Source organism: Perca fluviatilis, chromosome 8, assembly GCF_010015445.1.
Source record: "Perca fluviatilis chromosome 8, GENO_Pfluv_1.0, whole genome shotgun sequence".
In the NCBI taxonomy this organism is placed as follows: domain Eukaryota; kingdom Metazoa; phylum Chordata; class Actinopteri; order Perciformes; family Percidae; genus Perca; species Perca fluviatilis.
Window position 1 is genome coordinate 9249620 of NC_053119.1, and position 13082 is coordinate 9262701.

At 36.8% G+C, this 13082-nt stretch overlaps 1 protein-coding gene across 1 annotated transcript; it reads left to right on the forward strand.

The window, feature by feature from the left end:
* The first annotated feature begins 3886 nt into the window (after positions 1 to 3886).
* cpa4 (carboxypeptidase A4) lies at positions 3887 to 11208 on the forward strand. The gene is made up of 11 exons (XM_039807564.1): positions 3887 to 4031; positions 5154 to 5235; positions 6068 to 6202; positions 6343 to 6441; positions 7347 to 7448; positions 7554 to 7655; positions 8342 to 8452; positions 8684 to 8774; positions 9264 to 9463; positions 10153 to 10237; positions 10881 to 11208. The coding sequence occupies exons 1-11, from the start codon at positions 3967 to 3969 to the stop codon at positions 11066 to 11068; spliced, it is 1260 nt and encodes a 419-aa protein (XP_039663498.1). The 5' UTR covers positions 3887 to 3966; the 3' UTR covers positions 11069 to 11208.
* The last annotated feature ends 1874 nt before the right edge of the window (positions 11209 to 13082 follow it).

The window sequence follows — 13082 nt, forward strand, 5'->3', positions numbered from 1 at the left end:
TTTTAAGCACTTGGTATAAGTATTTTAACTGCTTAAATTTAATAATATTAAAGCATTATATATATATATATATATATATATATATATATATATATATATATATATATATATATTAACAATGAATTGAATGACTTAGTAGGCTGTTGTAAAAGGAGTCACTAGTAGAGTTCTGCATGGGGCTTAAACTAAGACCCAAACCCGAACCCTATAGCCGCTCCTTTCAGACCTGACCCGACTAAACCCGCCTGGTACTGCCGAATTTGAACTCCAGCTTCTTTTGTTATTTCTTCTTCAAACAGAAAGTGAAATGGTTGCTTTGAAATGTCTTTCTCACAGAGCTAAAAAATGATTTGTGTTGATAACTTGCTAAACATAATTGTGAAGATATGATCAGCACTGATATGTGTAAACTATGATAATGGCAATCTAAAATATCAACATCCTGATAATTTTGGTAGCCTCAACAGTGTCAGCCAACATTCATTATTCAATACAAGAGGCAGATGATAAGCTAATAGTTTAGGAAGTTCAGCCGCATGTCACGATGCATTTTAAATCAGAGGTTACTCTTACTTTTTCACCAGTGAGAGAAAATGTCACCTCCTGGCTCTCTCTCTGCTCTCATTATGTCAATTGTTCACACCCAATGTTGAAAGTTATTCTCAGGATGAAGAAAAGTTGATGCATCAGTTAAACTTCAGTGCTCAGTCATGAAAGGATCAAATTGAGAACGCTGATATCTAAATGGGAAAGATTTTTGCCTTACAAAAGGAAGTCACTGTTGACTGACTTCTCCTTGCTTCTGTCATTTGACCACCAAATCATCTTTTCTCTCTCGTACAGCAGTTTTTATTGACAGAACAAAATCTAAAATACAGATCAAAACAACTGATTGTGTTTTGGCACACGCTCTGTAATGTCTAAGCTATGTGCAAAATGAGATGAACAAGTGAGCAATAAATGATTAATGGTCAATTTACTGGTGGGCCTCTGAAATATTGAGAGAGAGCTCAGCCATGAAATGCAATGTAAATGGATCTATTTATAGTGTAGCAGAGGAAGTCATGTGGAACAAGCTAGTAGGGGGTGCCTTGTTCATATAGCTTTTAGAGGCAAATGACAGGGGAGGGAAAAAAACACACTTTACACCCACATTTGCATGTAAAGCCACTTTCCATCGCGACATTAAACTTTTAGACACACACAGCAGGAAAAGTGATAAATAATTTCCACATTGAGAAAGATGGAAAGCCCCAGCTCAACTCCCACGTCACCTGCAGCCTCCCACTCCTATTAAACCCCTCCCTCCCTTCCCACTTTGTCTCATGGGATTGTTTGGAAGTGAAAAGAAATTGAAGTGACATGTTAAAACCCTCTTTTTATTAATTCTGAGGGCAGAGAATAGGGTGTCACAGCAGCTGGTGGGAGCTGAGGCTGTGTGATGCACATTCTGATATTAGCCAGCGGATATCAGGATAAATAAACACAAAACCTAAAATCCTAACAAGTCATAAAATATGATTGTTTTTGCACCACTGGGGATGAACGGTAGACTGTGTCCTTATCACTCTCCCTTTTACTACATTATCAAGTACGAAAAGTTGGTGTAATGGTTAACATATATTACAAGAACCATGTGATATATACTATCCATTCACTACGTATATGTGGTTGACTGGGTGTTTGATTGTAGTATGCTGTGTTTGAAAATGTAGTCAATGATCTGTAGCTAATTTCTCAAGTCTATAATAAGAAACATACGTATACCTTTAAGCTGTAATTAAATTTAATAATATCATATATAGGGCTGCAACTAGCGAGTATTTTCATTAAAGATGAATCTGCCTATTATTTTCTTGATTACTCGTTTGTCTTCGAAATGTCCATCACAATTTCCCGAGGTGCTGTTTTCAAACGTATTGTTTTGTCCGACCAACAATCCAAAACCCAAATATATTCATTTTACAATGATATGAAACAGTGAAAAGCAAAAATATATATAAGAAACTGGTACCAGCAAGCATGTTTGGTATTTCTGCTTGAAAATCGACTCACAATTAACAATTCAAACAATTAATCAATTATCAAATTAGTTAATTGACCAACCCTTGCAGCAGTCTTCATGATGTATAGTTTTGTAAGTAGTTCCCCACTCACTCGTACTCGCCAACTCTAATAATAACACAAAAAAAACCTCACTGGGTGATCAATAATTTAAGATTTGGGGTAATTCCAGCCTGCTGGAATATGATGTCACTCACTGTAGCCATAAATGGTGTGTATTATTACTGCGTGGTACCCTGTATACTGTAGAAGTTTGGTAGTGCACTGCCATCTACTGGCTACTGTGTCCACATGCACCTTCATTAATTGCTGTTATACCGGCTTCTACTCTTCTGGTTTCAGGCTTTCCTCGAGATGTTGGAACATGGCTGCAGGGATTTGCCCCCATTCAGCCACAAAGCATTAGTGAAGTCAAAATCTGATTTGGTGATAAGTTCTGGCTCGCGGTCGGATTTCCAGATCATTCCAAAATGTGCTGGATCGGTTTGAGGTCAGGGCTCTTTGCAGGCCAGTCAAGTTCTTCTACACCAAAGTATTTCTTTATGGAGCGGACTTTGTCATGTCAAAACAGAAAAGACTCTTCCGCAAAACTGTTGGCGCAAAATTTGCAAGTACACTTATCTTGTAACATAACAAAAAAAGATTTCCCTTTATTGAAACTAAGGGGCCTATAGCCTAACCCTGAGTGGAGGTTTCTGGCACAACTTCCCCTAAACAAAACTCCAACAACACTTGTAGTATATAGAACATTATTGTTGTAAGACCCTGATGAAGGCCACAAGCTGAATAATGTTGGTCATAAAATAAAGTTGTTTTATATACTAAAAGTGTTGCTGGAGTTCAGACCTCTATAGCCTGACCCACCCATCAAATCTGAACCATACAGGTCTGCTTATCAGACAGTTTTAAATCTTGCTAAATGAATGTATTCCTGTGTTATGTTGCTATATCTAGAATTGTCTAAAAGTTGTTAGTAATTAGTCAACTACTGGAGAACCATGGAGTTTTCCACCTAACATATTGTCGACCTGTTTCATCCAAGTAAATATTCCTTAAAAGAGGGGCGGAGCCAGACGTTGTCAACAGTCAGGCTCAGCCCAAACCTAGAGGGATCCAGGGGCATGCTCCCCTGGGGGGGGGGGTTATTTCCCATTTACAGCAGCTATATGCACATATTTTCCTACTTCTTAAGCTAAAGTCTCTTTAAAAAGCCTCTTGGATCAGCTGGAAAATTCATCGTCGCAAAGTTGAAAACAGGGCTGATTTTCTGACACCATGAAAAGCTGACTTTTAAGAGATAAGTGGTTCTCACAGGACAGCGACACTACAAACATATGATGATTTAAGGATACCGAAAGGAGTTAAAATTAGCACAACCTTAAACTACTGTACAGCAGCAAAATGCAACATACACATTAAATATTATTAATGCAGCAGTAATATGAATCCAGAAACATCAAATATAATAGTAAAAGAATGACCCAGATCATTTTACTGCACAATGCCTACTTTTACTTTTCATACTATGGGTACATTTTGCTGATAAGGCTTACATATTTTTACCTAAGTAAAGTTTTGAATGCAGTACTTTTACTTTTAGTGCGGTATTTTCACAGAGTGATATTAGTACATTTACTGAAGTAAAGGATTTGAATACTTCTTCTACCACTTGTAACTAATTGACTTAAGTAAGGAAAGAATCGTTGGAAACTTCCACCATCTGCAGCTGGACAAATAAAACAAAGCTTAATCAGCAACTTCGTCACTCAAAATAACTCTTTTTCCAGACAGGAGTGCTGCGTGATTATCAGCAGAGTATGGGAACAGACCACCTGTCACCTGAGGGTATTAAGAGACTAGAAAAACAGAGGCCAGACTCAACAGTCTGGAGATACAGACAAGATGAGAGGCCTCTGGCTGCTGCTGGTGGTTGTGGCTGCGGCCACAGCTGAGAGGGTCTTCATTGGGTAAGTTAATCTGTGCACAGTGCAAAAACACACATGCACTTTGGTTTTATCTGTTTGTTTGTTTTTAAGCTTGCCTCTCATGTTGAAATTCATAGCTTTTGTGTTTGGTGTAACTGACACAGACGTCGTTAAGATTCTTATTTTATAAAGAATATATAGAATTTTTTTTTAAAGCCAGCCAGGGGGTTTCAATACTTTACTCTGCAGAATGTTTTTGTAACAGTTCATCTTTTTTTTTCTTCTTACTTATATCTTGCAGATTCCATCCTCTTCTTTTACCGGATATATGTCATGTTTTTTATTTATGTATTTTATGTTTTGCATTATAACATTTCATGATGAGTCTTGACTTTTGCATTACTTGTTTTGTTGCATTTCTTTCTAGCAAAATACCTGAAAACATGTGACAATACACCCGTTTCTGATTTTGATTCTTATTCAAGAATACCACAATCTTTTTTATATGAAAAGGGGCACTCCAATCGACATTTGTGGCATCTGACAACCATCTCCAATAGTCAGGAAAGATAGAAATAAACCCAAACTTGCTTTGATGCAGAGTGTAAACTTTGCTGCTGCTCTAGAAATTTTATGAGAAAATGTTTAATGCAGTTAACACAGTAAAACATGAAAGGGTGTTTTTGGAATTATAAAGTGCATTTGCTCACACAAATAAATAACTGTTATACCAGAATAAACTTAATTTGGAGTCCATGAACCTCAGTGTGCCATTTAGTTTAGGAGAACATGCAGTCTTAGTCATTAAATAAAAGTATTTAGAGACTTGATTAGGTGTTTTTCCCTCCCTTCGATGCCTTTCAACGAGCATGTCAAATAACTACCCAAGTACATTTGTATTCAACGGGCAGAAAATGACTAGGTGTTTTGTTTAGAGAAAGATTAAATCATAATAAGAGTCGTATCAAAGGGATCGGAGCGGGAATCATGGGTCTGGGTACTAAGTGTTCTGCATGATTAATTGCTTTTTACATTGGTAAGCAGTGAATTAAATCTTCCTCTGCTGCTGAACTCACTGTTGCCTTGCCTTGAATAAGAGCATCAACTAAAAACCTAAAATATAAATAATGATGCTCAGACTCTGAAATTAATTTCTTCTTCCAGAGATCAGGTCATCAGGGTCAATGTGCAGTCTGAGGAACAGATCCAACTCCTGCAGGCTCTGGAGAATCAACAGGAGTGGGAGGTACGCACGCACACACACACACACACACACACACACACACACACGCACCCACACACACACACACACACACACACACACACACACACACACACACTCTCACTCTCTCTCTCTCTCTCTATCTCTCTGCGCTGCATGTAAACAGTACACACTATGTAGCTCAAGTTTTGGCAGCTGTTTGTGCCAAACAGTTTGTGTTGAACCTCCCAGAAGTACAAATGGCAAATCCAGTTCAAATTAAAATAATCCACTTGAGACTTTATGTGGATTGAAGGTTAACTGAGTCAGAAAGTCAGAAACTCTCAGAGGCTCTTCTGTTTTGTGCTGCAACCACAACAAAAATCCAGAGGTTAACCTTTCCTCTCATTTTATTCAAATTATTAAATATTTGCTGCTCCTCCAAGACGTAAATTAATGCAGATTTAGAAGCAAGCAAGTACAATAAATAAATGTTGATAGATTTTAAACCAACAGGTTCTAATTAAAATAATTATTTAGATTCATTCTGGGAAGTTTTCTAGTGATTTGATACTTTGATACTTGTGTATATGTCTCCAAACTTCTGCAATATCTCAATGTGGATTTTGGAGATCCATGATAGATAATGCAATAGGATGAACAAGTTCACAGATTCAGAAATGGTTAAGAGGTCAGTAATGCACTGTGGCTCAATGGCTTTATAAGTGAACAATCAACTTTAAGATCAGTTCTAATGAAGGGCACTTGAAACTGGAGTGTTCATGCTTACTGAATCTATGTGAGGATATGAGATACGACACTGATAAAGTATTAAAGTCCAATCTGTGATTTCTTATCATTACCTGTCTGATCCCAGCTGGACTTCTGGCTCCACCCGGTCTCCACTGAGCTCCCTGTAGACATCCGAGTGTCCCGCTCCAGTGTGAGCTCTGTGACGGAGTACCTTATTGCCCACAACATCCACTATTCTGTCATTATAAACAACCTTCAGGTATAAAATCCTCCAAATATAATCTAAAAAGTGTCTCTGATTATGTGTCCTGTTTTGTTTTTTGTTTTTTTTATATATATATTTTGAGAACAAAAACTATGACAACACTGAATTTGAGGTCTCTTGCGTGTCACATTCAGGAGCTTCTCGATGAGGAGAAAGCTGAGATGGAGGAGAACCAGATGAACGAGTTCAGCACCAGGAGCTTCAACTTTGGAGCTTATCATCGTCTGGAGACTGTAGGTTCTTTTTTTTTTTTTTTTTTACAAACACACAAGTTACTCATGACTCTCCAGATAAGAGAAATCCATCTTTAAGACCCACCACACACGTAACTCATCTCCGCTTCATACCAAACATTGGTTTTCAAAATGTTGATTGATAGACAGTGGGGCACTCGGATTATTTACTTGAATAAAAGTGGCAAAACCACAGTGTAGAAATACTCTCTTACTTAAGTAAAAATACAATAGTACGTGTGTAGTGTGGCGTATAAGTACAGTATGAAGTACCATAAAATGGAAACAGTCAAGTACAAGTACCTCAAAAATGTACTTATATATTGTATATATGTACCTATAGTGTACATTTACTGTACTTGAGTAAAGTGTAGAATTTGAATATGAAATGTGTTTACTTCAGTATATGCACTATCAGAGCCACACATGTAAAGAAACCATTGTTGATGGTCTTTTTTCACACAGACACACACACATTTATTTATTATGTCAGTTAGTTGACTAGTCAGTTAACAGCCAAGTATTTGAATAGTATTTGAATATGTTATCGTTCAGTGCTGAGATTAATGTCAGATCATCAGGGTAACCAGTGTGGCACATGGATAAAAAAAAGAAAAGAATACATCTTGGAAATTTGTCAAGTACAGGGGTAAACTAAACATGAGGATGACAAATGATAAAATAAACCAGAAAGATTTACTTTTTAATAATTATTGTCATCAGAAATTGGATTTTTTTCTTTTGGGCAATAGTGGTCTAATGCAGTAGTCTAATGTAAATACAGACGTTTCATGAACTAATCAATTTATTGTTAATTTGTCAACCACAGCACACCTAAAGTATTTCTCTTTAGTATCATACATTCCTCATTTGTATTGAAATGACATAACTTGTCTCCCATACAGATCTACAGCTGGATGGACACTCTGGTGGCTCAGTACCCTAAACTCGTCACCAAGCAGGACATCGGGAGATCGTACGAGAACAGGCCCATGTATGTTCTCAAGGTAGGACATACCTCACACACACACACACACCACACCTATACTCTATATCGTTTCATCCATTTTTATAACAGCAGAAGTTTTGATTCTGTTGACATTGTGTTAAAGTTCAGCACTGGGGGAAACAAGCGTCCTGCCATCTGGATCGATACAGGTATCCACTCCAGAGAATGGGTGTCTCAGGCTACCGGAGTGTGGACAGCCAACAAGGTACAACATCTCGACGAGTTTGAGCGATAGATTGAGTGATTTAACTCAAATGTGTTAGATCTCATCCAGAGGCTGTAAAAAGAAACTGCCAGAAGAAAAAGATCTTAGTGATGTATTTAAAAGAAGTCGTATTACTATAACTAGAGCTGAAATGACTAGTTGATTAACAGTAATTCACTTCTTTATCAGTTGATTCATAATTTCAGTCAATTTCCAAGCAAAAATTGCAAACTTTTAAACTCTTGAATGTGCGTTTCTTGGTCACATTCATTGTAAATAAACCATCTTTGGGTTTTTAACGGTCAGTCGGACAAATAAGAAATCCAAAGACGTCACAGTTTTTTTCACTCCATTATCTTTTTACAGTCAAAATATTGATTCCAAAAACGAATCAGCGGATAAATAGATAATGAAAATAATTACCAACGTAATAATAATAACGTTAACAAGAAATCAACATCTACATTTTCCCCACAAAAGATGCACACTGTTTAATGATACGTCTGATATTGTTTCTAGACTCAACAAAATGTGTTAAATGGATTCCTTATTTTCTAGTAAATAACCGTTTATCCGTTTTCTACATTGTTAACTGTGGATAAAACTGTCAACTATACTGCACATGATATGAAAGATTGCTTTTTGAGAATGTAATTTCTACAAAATAAAAGCCTTGTGTTGCTTAGATTGCCACTGATTACGGTACCGACGCCTCCCTGACCTCCCTTCTGAACACCATGGACATTTACATGCTGCTCCTGGCCAACCCTGACGGCTACTCTTACACCCACTCCAATGTATGTTACTATCATTCAATGGACACATTTTGGACTTGTAAAACCTGCTACATCTTTACTCTTATTTTCTTGTTTTTTTCATGTTGTGTTTACCAAAACACATTATTTTGATGTGTATATTTGAGAGGGAAAACATGGTTGATATAAACCAGTTTTTTAAGAAAAAAAACATGACAACTGTCCATACTTGCAGTTATGTGCTTGACTGACTTGAAACTGTGTGATGCACAGGACCGTATGTGGCGTAAGACCCGCTCCAAGAACCCAGGCTCCGTGTGCATTGGAGTTGATCCCAACAGGAACTGGGATGCGGGCTTTGGTGGTCAGTATAGAAAAAGACAGTTAATGCTTCTCATGTACTTTGTGTTGTATAACGTTGTCGTACTATATTGTGTACTAGGGGGGGAACAACTTTGTCTGAAAACATATATACAGTAATTCAAAGTAAGTACACAAATGTTGAAATGACATAAAATGCCCGTCTCTTGTAGCCGTGATAAATTAGCCTGAAGCTAATGTTTACCTGTTAGCCAACTCTGGCTGGGTTTACGTTTTTACAGGTATATCTGGCAACCCGGCCTGGCAAACTGGGTAGTTGATAACAACACAGCCCAAAACACAAACAGAAATTCCGTCACGGAACGGAAATTTCAAAAGGAGAAAATACTGGCATTAGCATTGTTGTCAGAAAAGATAGTATTTACACTTAGCATGTTTCCTTAATATTTGATGACACTTTGGGGTCATTTGGGGATTTATTACAGTAAATATATTACATATTGGACCTTTAAATTTTGTTTTCTCCCTCCAGGCCCCGGTGCCAGTAATAACCCCTGCTCTGAGTCCTACCACGGCCCCTCGGCTCACTCTGAGATTGAGGTAAAGAACGTGGTAAACCTGATCAAGAGTCACGGAAACTTCAAGTCCTTCATCTCCGTCCACGCCTACTCCCAGCTGCTCATGTACCCCTATGGCTACTCCTGCGGGAGTGTGCCCCATCAGCCTGAGCTGGTAAGGAAGGAGAAACATACAGTAAAGTGTAAATTGTGAGGCGGCACATGGCAAATTAAATCTGACACATTGGTCTCATGAAAGAAAGTAGTTCTCAAACAGGAGAGTTGCAAAACAGAGAGGCAGCTAAATTGTCTCCTTATAAATGTCTGTGCTCTCAGGAAGACAAGAGACTCTGGTATTATAACCTGATTTAAAAAAAAAATTATTTTAATGATTTAAAAAAAGCAATATCCTGCCTTTTGACTGCAGACTACTTTAGCTGTACAACTTGGGGTTATAATTTCTTATCTAATTAAAGTTTTATTGCTAAAAATTCTAATTATTTGCTCCAGGATTGATAAATTGACCATTTATAAACTCATCACTACTATACCAAATGATCTCCCTTAACTCAGATAAGAATCGTCTTTTTCAGCAAAACTGCTTCAAGTTTTTGTGCATATTTACGCTGAGAAATGGTAACAAAGCCCTCTGAGACTTTGAGAAGAGAATTTGTGGTGTTGGGCTATATAAATAAACATAATAACGTAATAACCTTTCTATTTCTTTCTGGGTATTTTAAAAGTGGAAACTCTAAAAAGCACTGCTCTATGGCGTTTTTTTCCTGCATGTCCCCTTCTGCACCAGTATTATCTCTGCAGTGTATCTAACTACAGTGTTTTGTTCTGATTTTGTTCCCTATACAGGACTCTGTTGGCAAAGCAGCAGTGCAGAAACTCACTTCCCTTTATGGTACCAAATACAAGGTTGGAAGCATCTGCAACATCATCTGTGAGTAACATTTTTCCCTTTATGTCCAAATTTAAATTCACCTCAAAGTTAAGCAGATGACAAACTGCTGAAATGTGTAGTTGTAATTATGATTAAAAAAAAAGAATGAAGTGATACGGCTTACTTACCTTTAGTTAGTAAATGTAGTGGGTACAATAAATAAATATAGGCCTAAACTTTAAAAACTAATTATTAATTGCAATTCCTCTAAAACATACGATTAGTACTAATATAGATAATAGTACTGATACTAGCTACTAGTACTGATATATTAGAGAATAGTGGCTTATTCTAAACGTATACGTGGGCCAATAAGTAACAAGAATTTGAAAGGACAAATATACCAAAGACATAATTTAGAAAACAATGTCACCATTACATACACTAAAATGTCCACCAGAGAGCACTGACGAGTTCATTTTCTAATATATAAAATGTCCCACACCAATATATTTTTGATCATAGTTCTTTAACAAGTTCAAGCAATCAATAGAAAAATTGTTTATTTTCATTTGATGTAAAACATTGAATTCAAATCGATATATTGTCATTGAATTTGTAATATGTTATCCGTGTCAAAAAGCCTCAAAAGCCCTGGTTAGTAGAGCTGCTATCATGTCATCAGCTCACCTCTTCCTCTCAGATCCAGCTAGCGGCGGCAGCATTGACTGGTCTTATAACTTGGGCATCAAGTACTCCTTTGCCTTCGAGCTGAGAGACACTGGTCGCTATGGTTTCATCCTGCCAGCCAATCAGATCATCCCCACTGCCACAGAGACCTGGCTGGCTCTGAAACACATCATGGAGCACGTCCGTGACCATCCTTATTGATCGCTATAACCTGTGGAAAGAGGATGAACTTGAAAATCAATTGACACAGAATACATTTCTCATATTTCTTTGCTGACGTATGACATCTGAATTCAGTATTGAACAATAAAGTCATGAACGTTTGGTTTATGTTTCCGTCACTCCTTTCATCTTTTTGTGTTCTATTGTTTTACACATAAGGTCAAACTGTGTGTAAAGGGATTTTTTACTTGAGACTTGACAAGCAATACCAACTTGACTTAGGTTGTAATTACTTGAGACCTTTTTTTTATTTCTAAATTATTACTAGGCCTATATATATTTTTTTTTTTAAGATTATTTTTTGGGCTTTTCCGCCTTTATTTGATAGGACAGCTAGGTGAGAAAGGGAAGAGAGAGGGGGAAGACATGCAGGAAATCATCACAGGTCGGATTCAAACCATGGACCTCTGCGTCGAGGCATAAACCTCTCAGTATATTACTATATTTAAATGAAATTATGTACGTACAGTATTATTATCTGTGGTGGAAGAAGTACTCCAATCTTTTATTTAAGTAAAAAGTAGCAATACCACAGTGTAAAAATACTCTGTTACAAGTATTGTAGTCTCGCATTCAAAATCTTACTTAAATAAAAGTACATATATATATATATATATATATAAAGAATAGTCAAAATAATTACTTAGTCACACACTGAGATACTTATATAATAAGTATAATCATTATATTATAAACTATTATTATAATTAATAATTATTTTGACATATTGAAGTGACTATATATAACTTAAATGTTTCTGAAACTGTGTAATGTTCCATCTGATGATCATAAATGACCAGTAACAGCAAACTACACTAACAGTGAAAATAATGCTATTTTTATATAGTTTTTATTAATGCCTCTGCCCGAGTCCGATTTTTCCTGGGAAGTCGCAAAATGAGAGCACACATTCTGAAGGGTCACAGATTTTGGCTGAACACCGGAAAAGCCTGTGTTAGTGAGTATGCAGGTAGGTAGCAGGAGATGTCTTTATGTAAGCCTAAATGTATTTTTATTTTATTTTAAAAGTTATCTGTTGTAGTTATTGCTGATACTGGGACAGGGCCATCACAGAAAAGAAGGAAATTAAACGAAGAACAACTAAAAGCTAAAAGGGAAATTGAAAATCCGAGTCACACTCGGTTGGGCTTTCAACAGATGGAGACAATTACAGGATTGTAAATGATTCAAAAACGATGCATCTTTAAGGTACTCTTTATTGCAAATGAATTATTATCTGTCTGAGCAAAACATTCATCGCAACTTTATGACCTCCCCGTAACCCTAATTCATAGACCTTTACAACAGCAAGTGTGGTAAAAACCCTACCAGTTTTGTCCAAAGGGGCCGCTGAAATCAACACAAACTGAAAGTTACATATAGTCACTCTAAGTCATTATTTTGAGAAGGTTTCTCATAGTTTGAGATACTGACTCATTTTTGAGAAAGTTTCTCAGTATTTTGAGAAACTAAGTCATTATTATAAAAAAAATTCTCATTATTCTGAGATACAAAGTCATTATTTTTAGATACTAACTTATTTAAAGAGGGTTTCTTATTATTTTGAGATACTAATTCTTATTTTGAGATAGTAACTCATAATAATGACTCAGAGGATCTTTTTTCATCACATTGGCTGAAATGGGCTTCCATACTAACTGCATGACTGACTGATATGCAAAAGAATACAAGCGAAATATGTTAGGTTTCCACACAGCGGAATTTCGCTTTGCTCTCATTGAGGTTGACTGAAGACGAAATTCGCCCTGATTGAGCGAGATGAGAGCGAATCGCCGAGGGGAGCGAAATAAAGTTGACGAAAGTTTAACTTTATTCAAATGAGGACCACTCGAGAACCAATCAGGTCCGTGTGTTTGTGTTTGGAGACGGGAGTTACAAAAAAAGTCTGACAAAGATGGCGGAGGTTATCAGCGCCATATCATGAAAATTTTGATGTGATTAAAATGTTTCTACACGAACATTGGTACTTCTA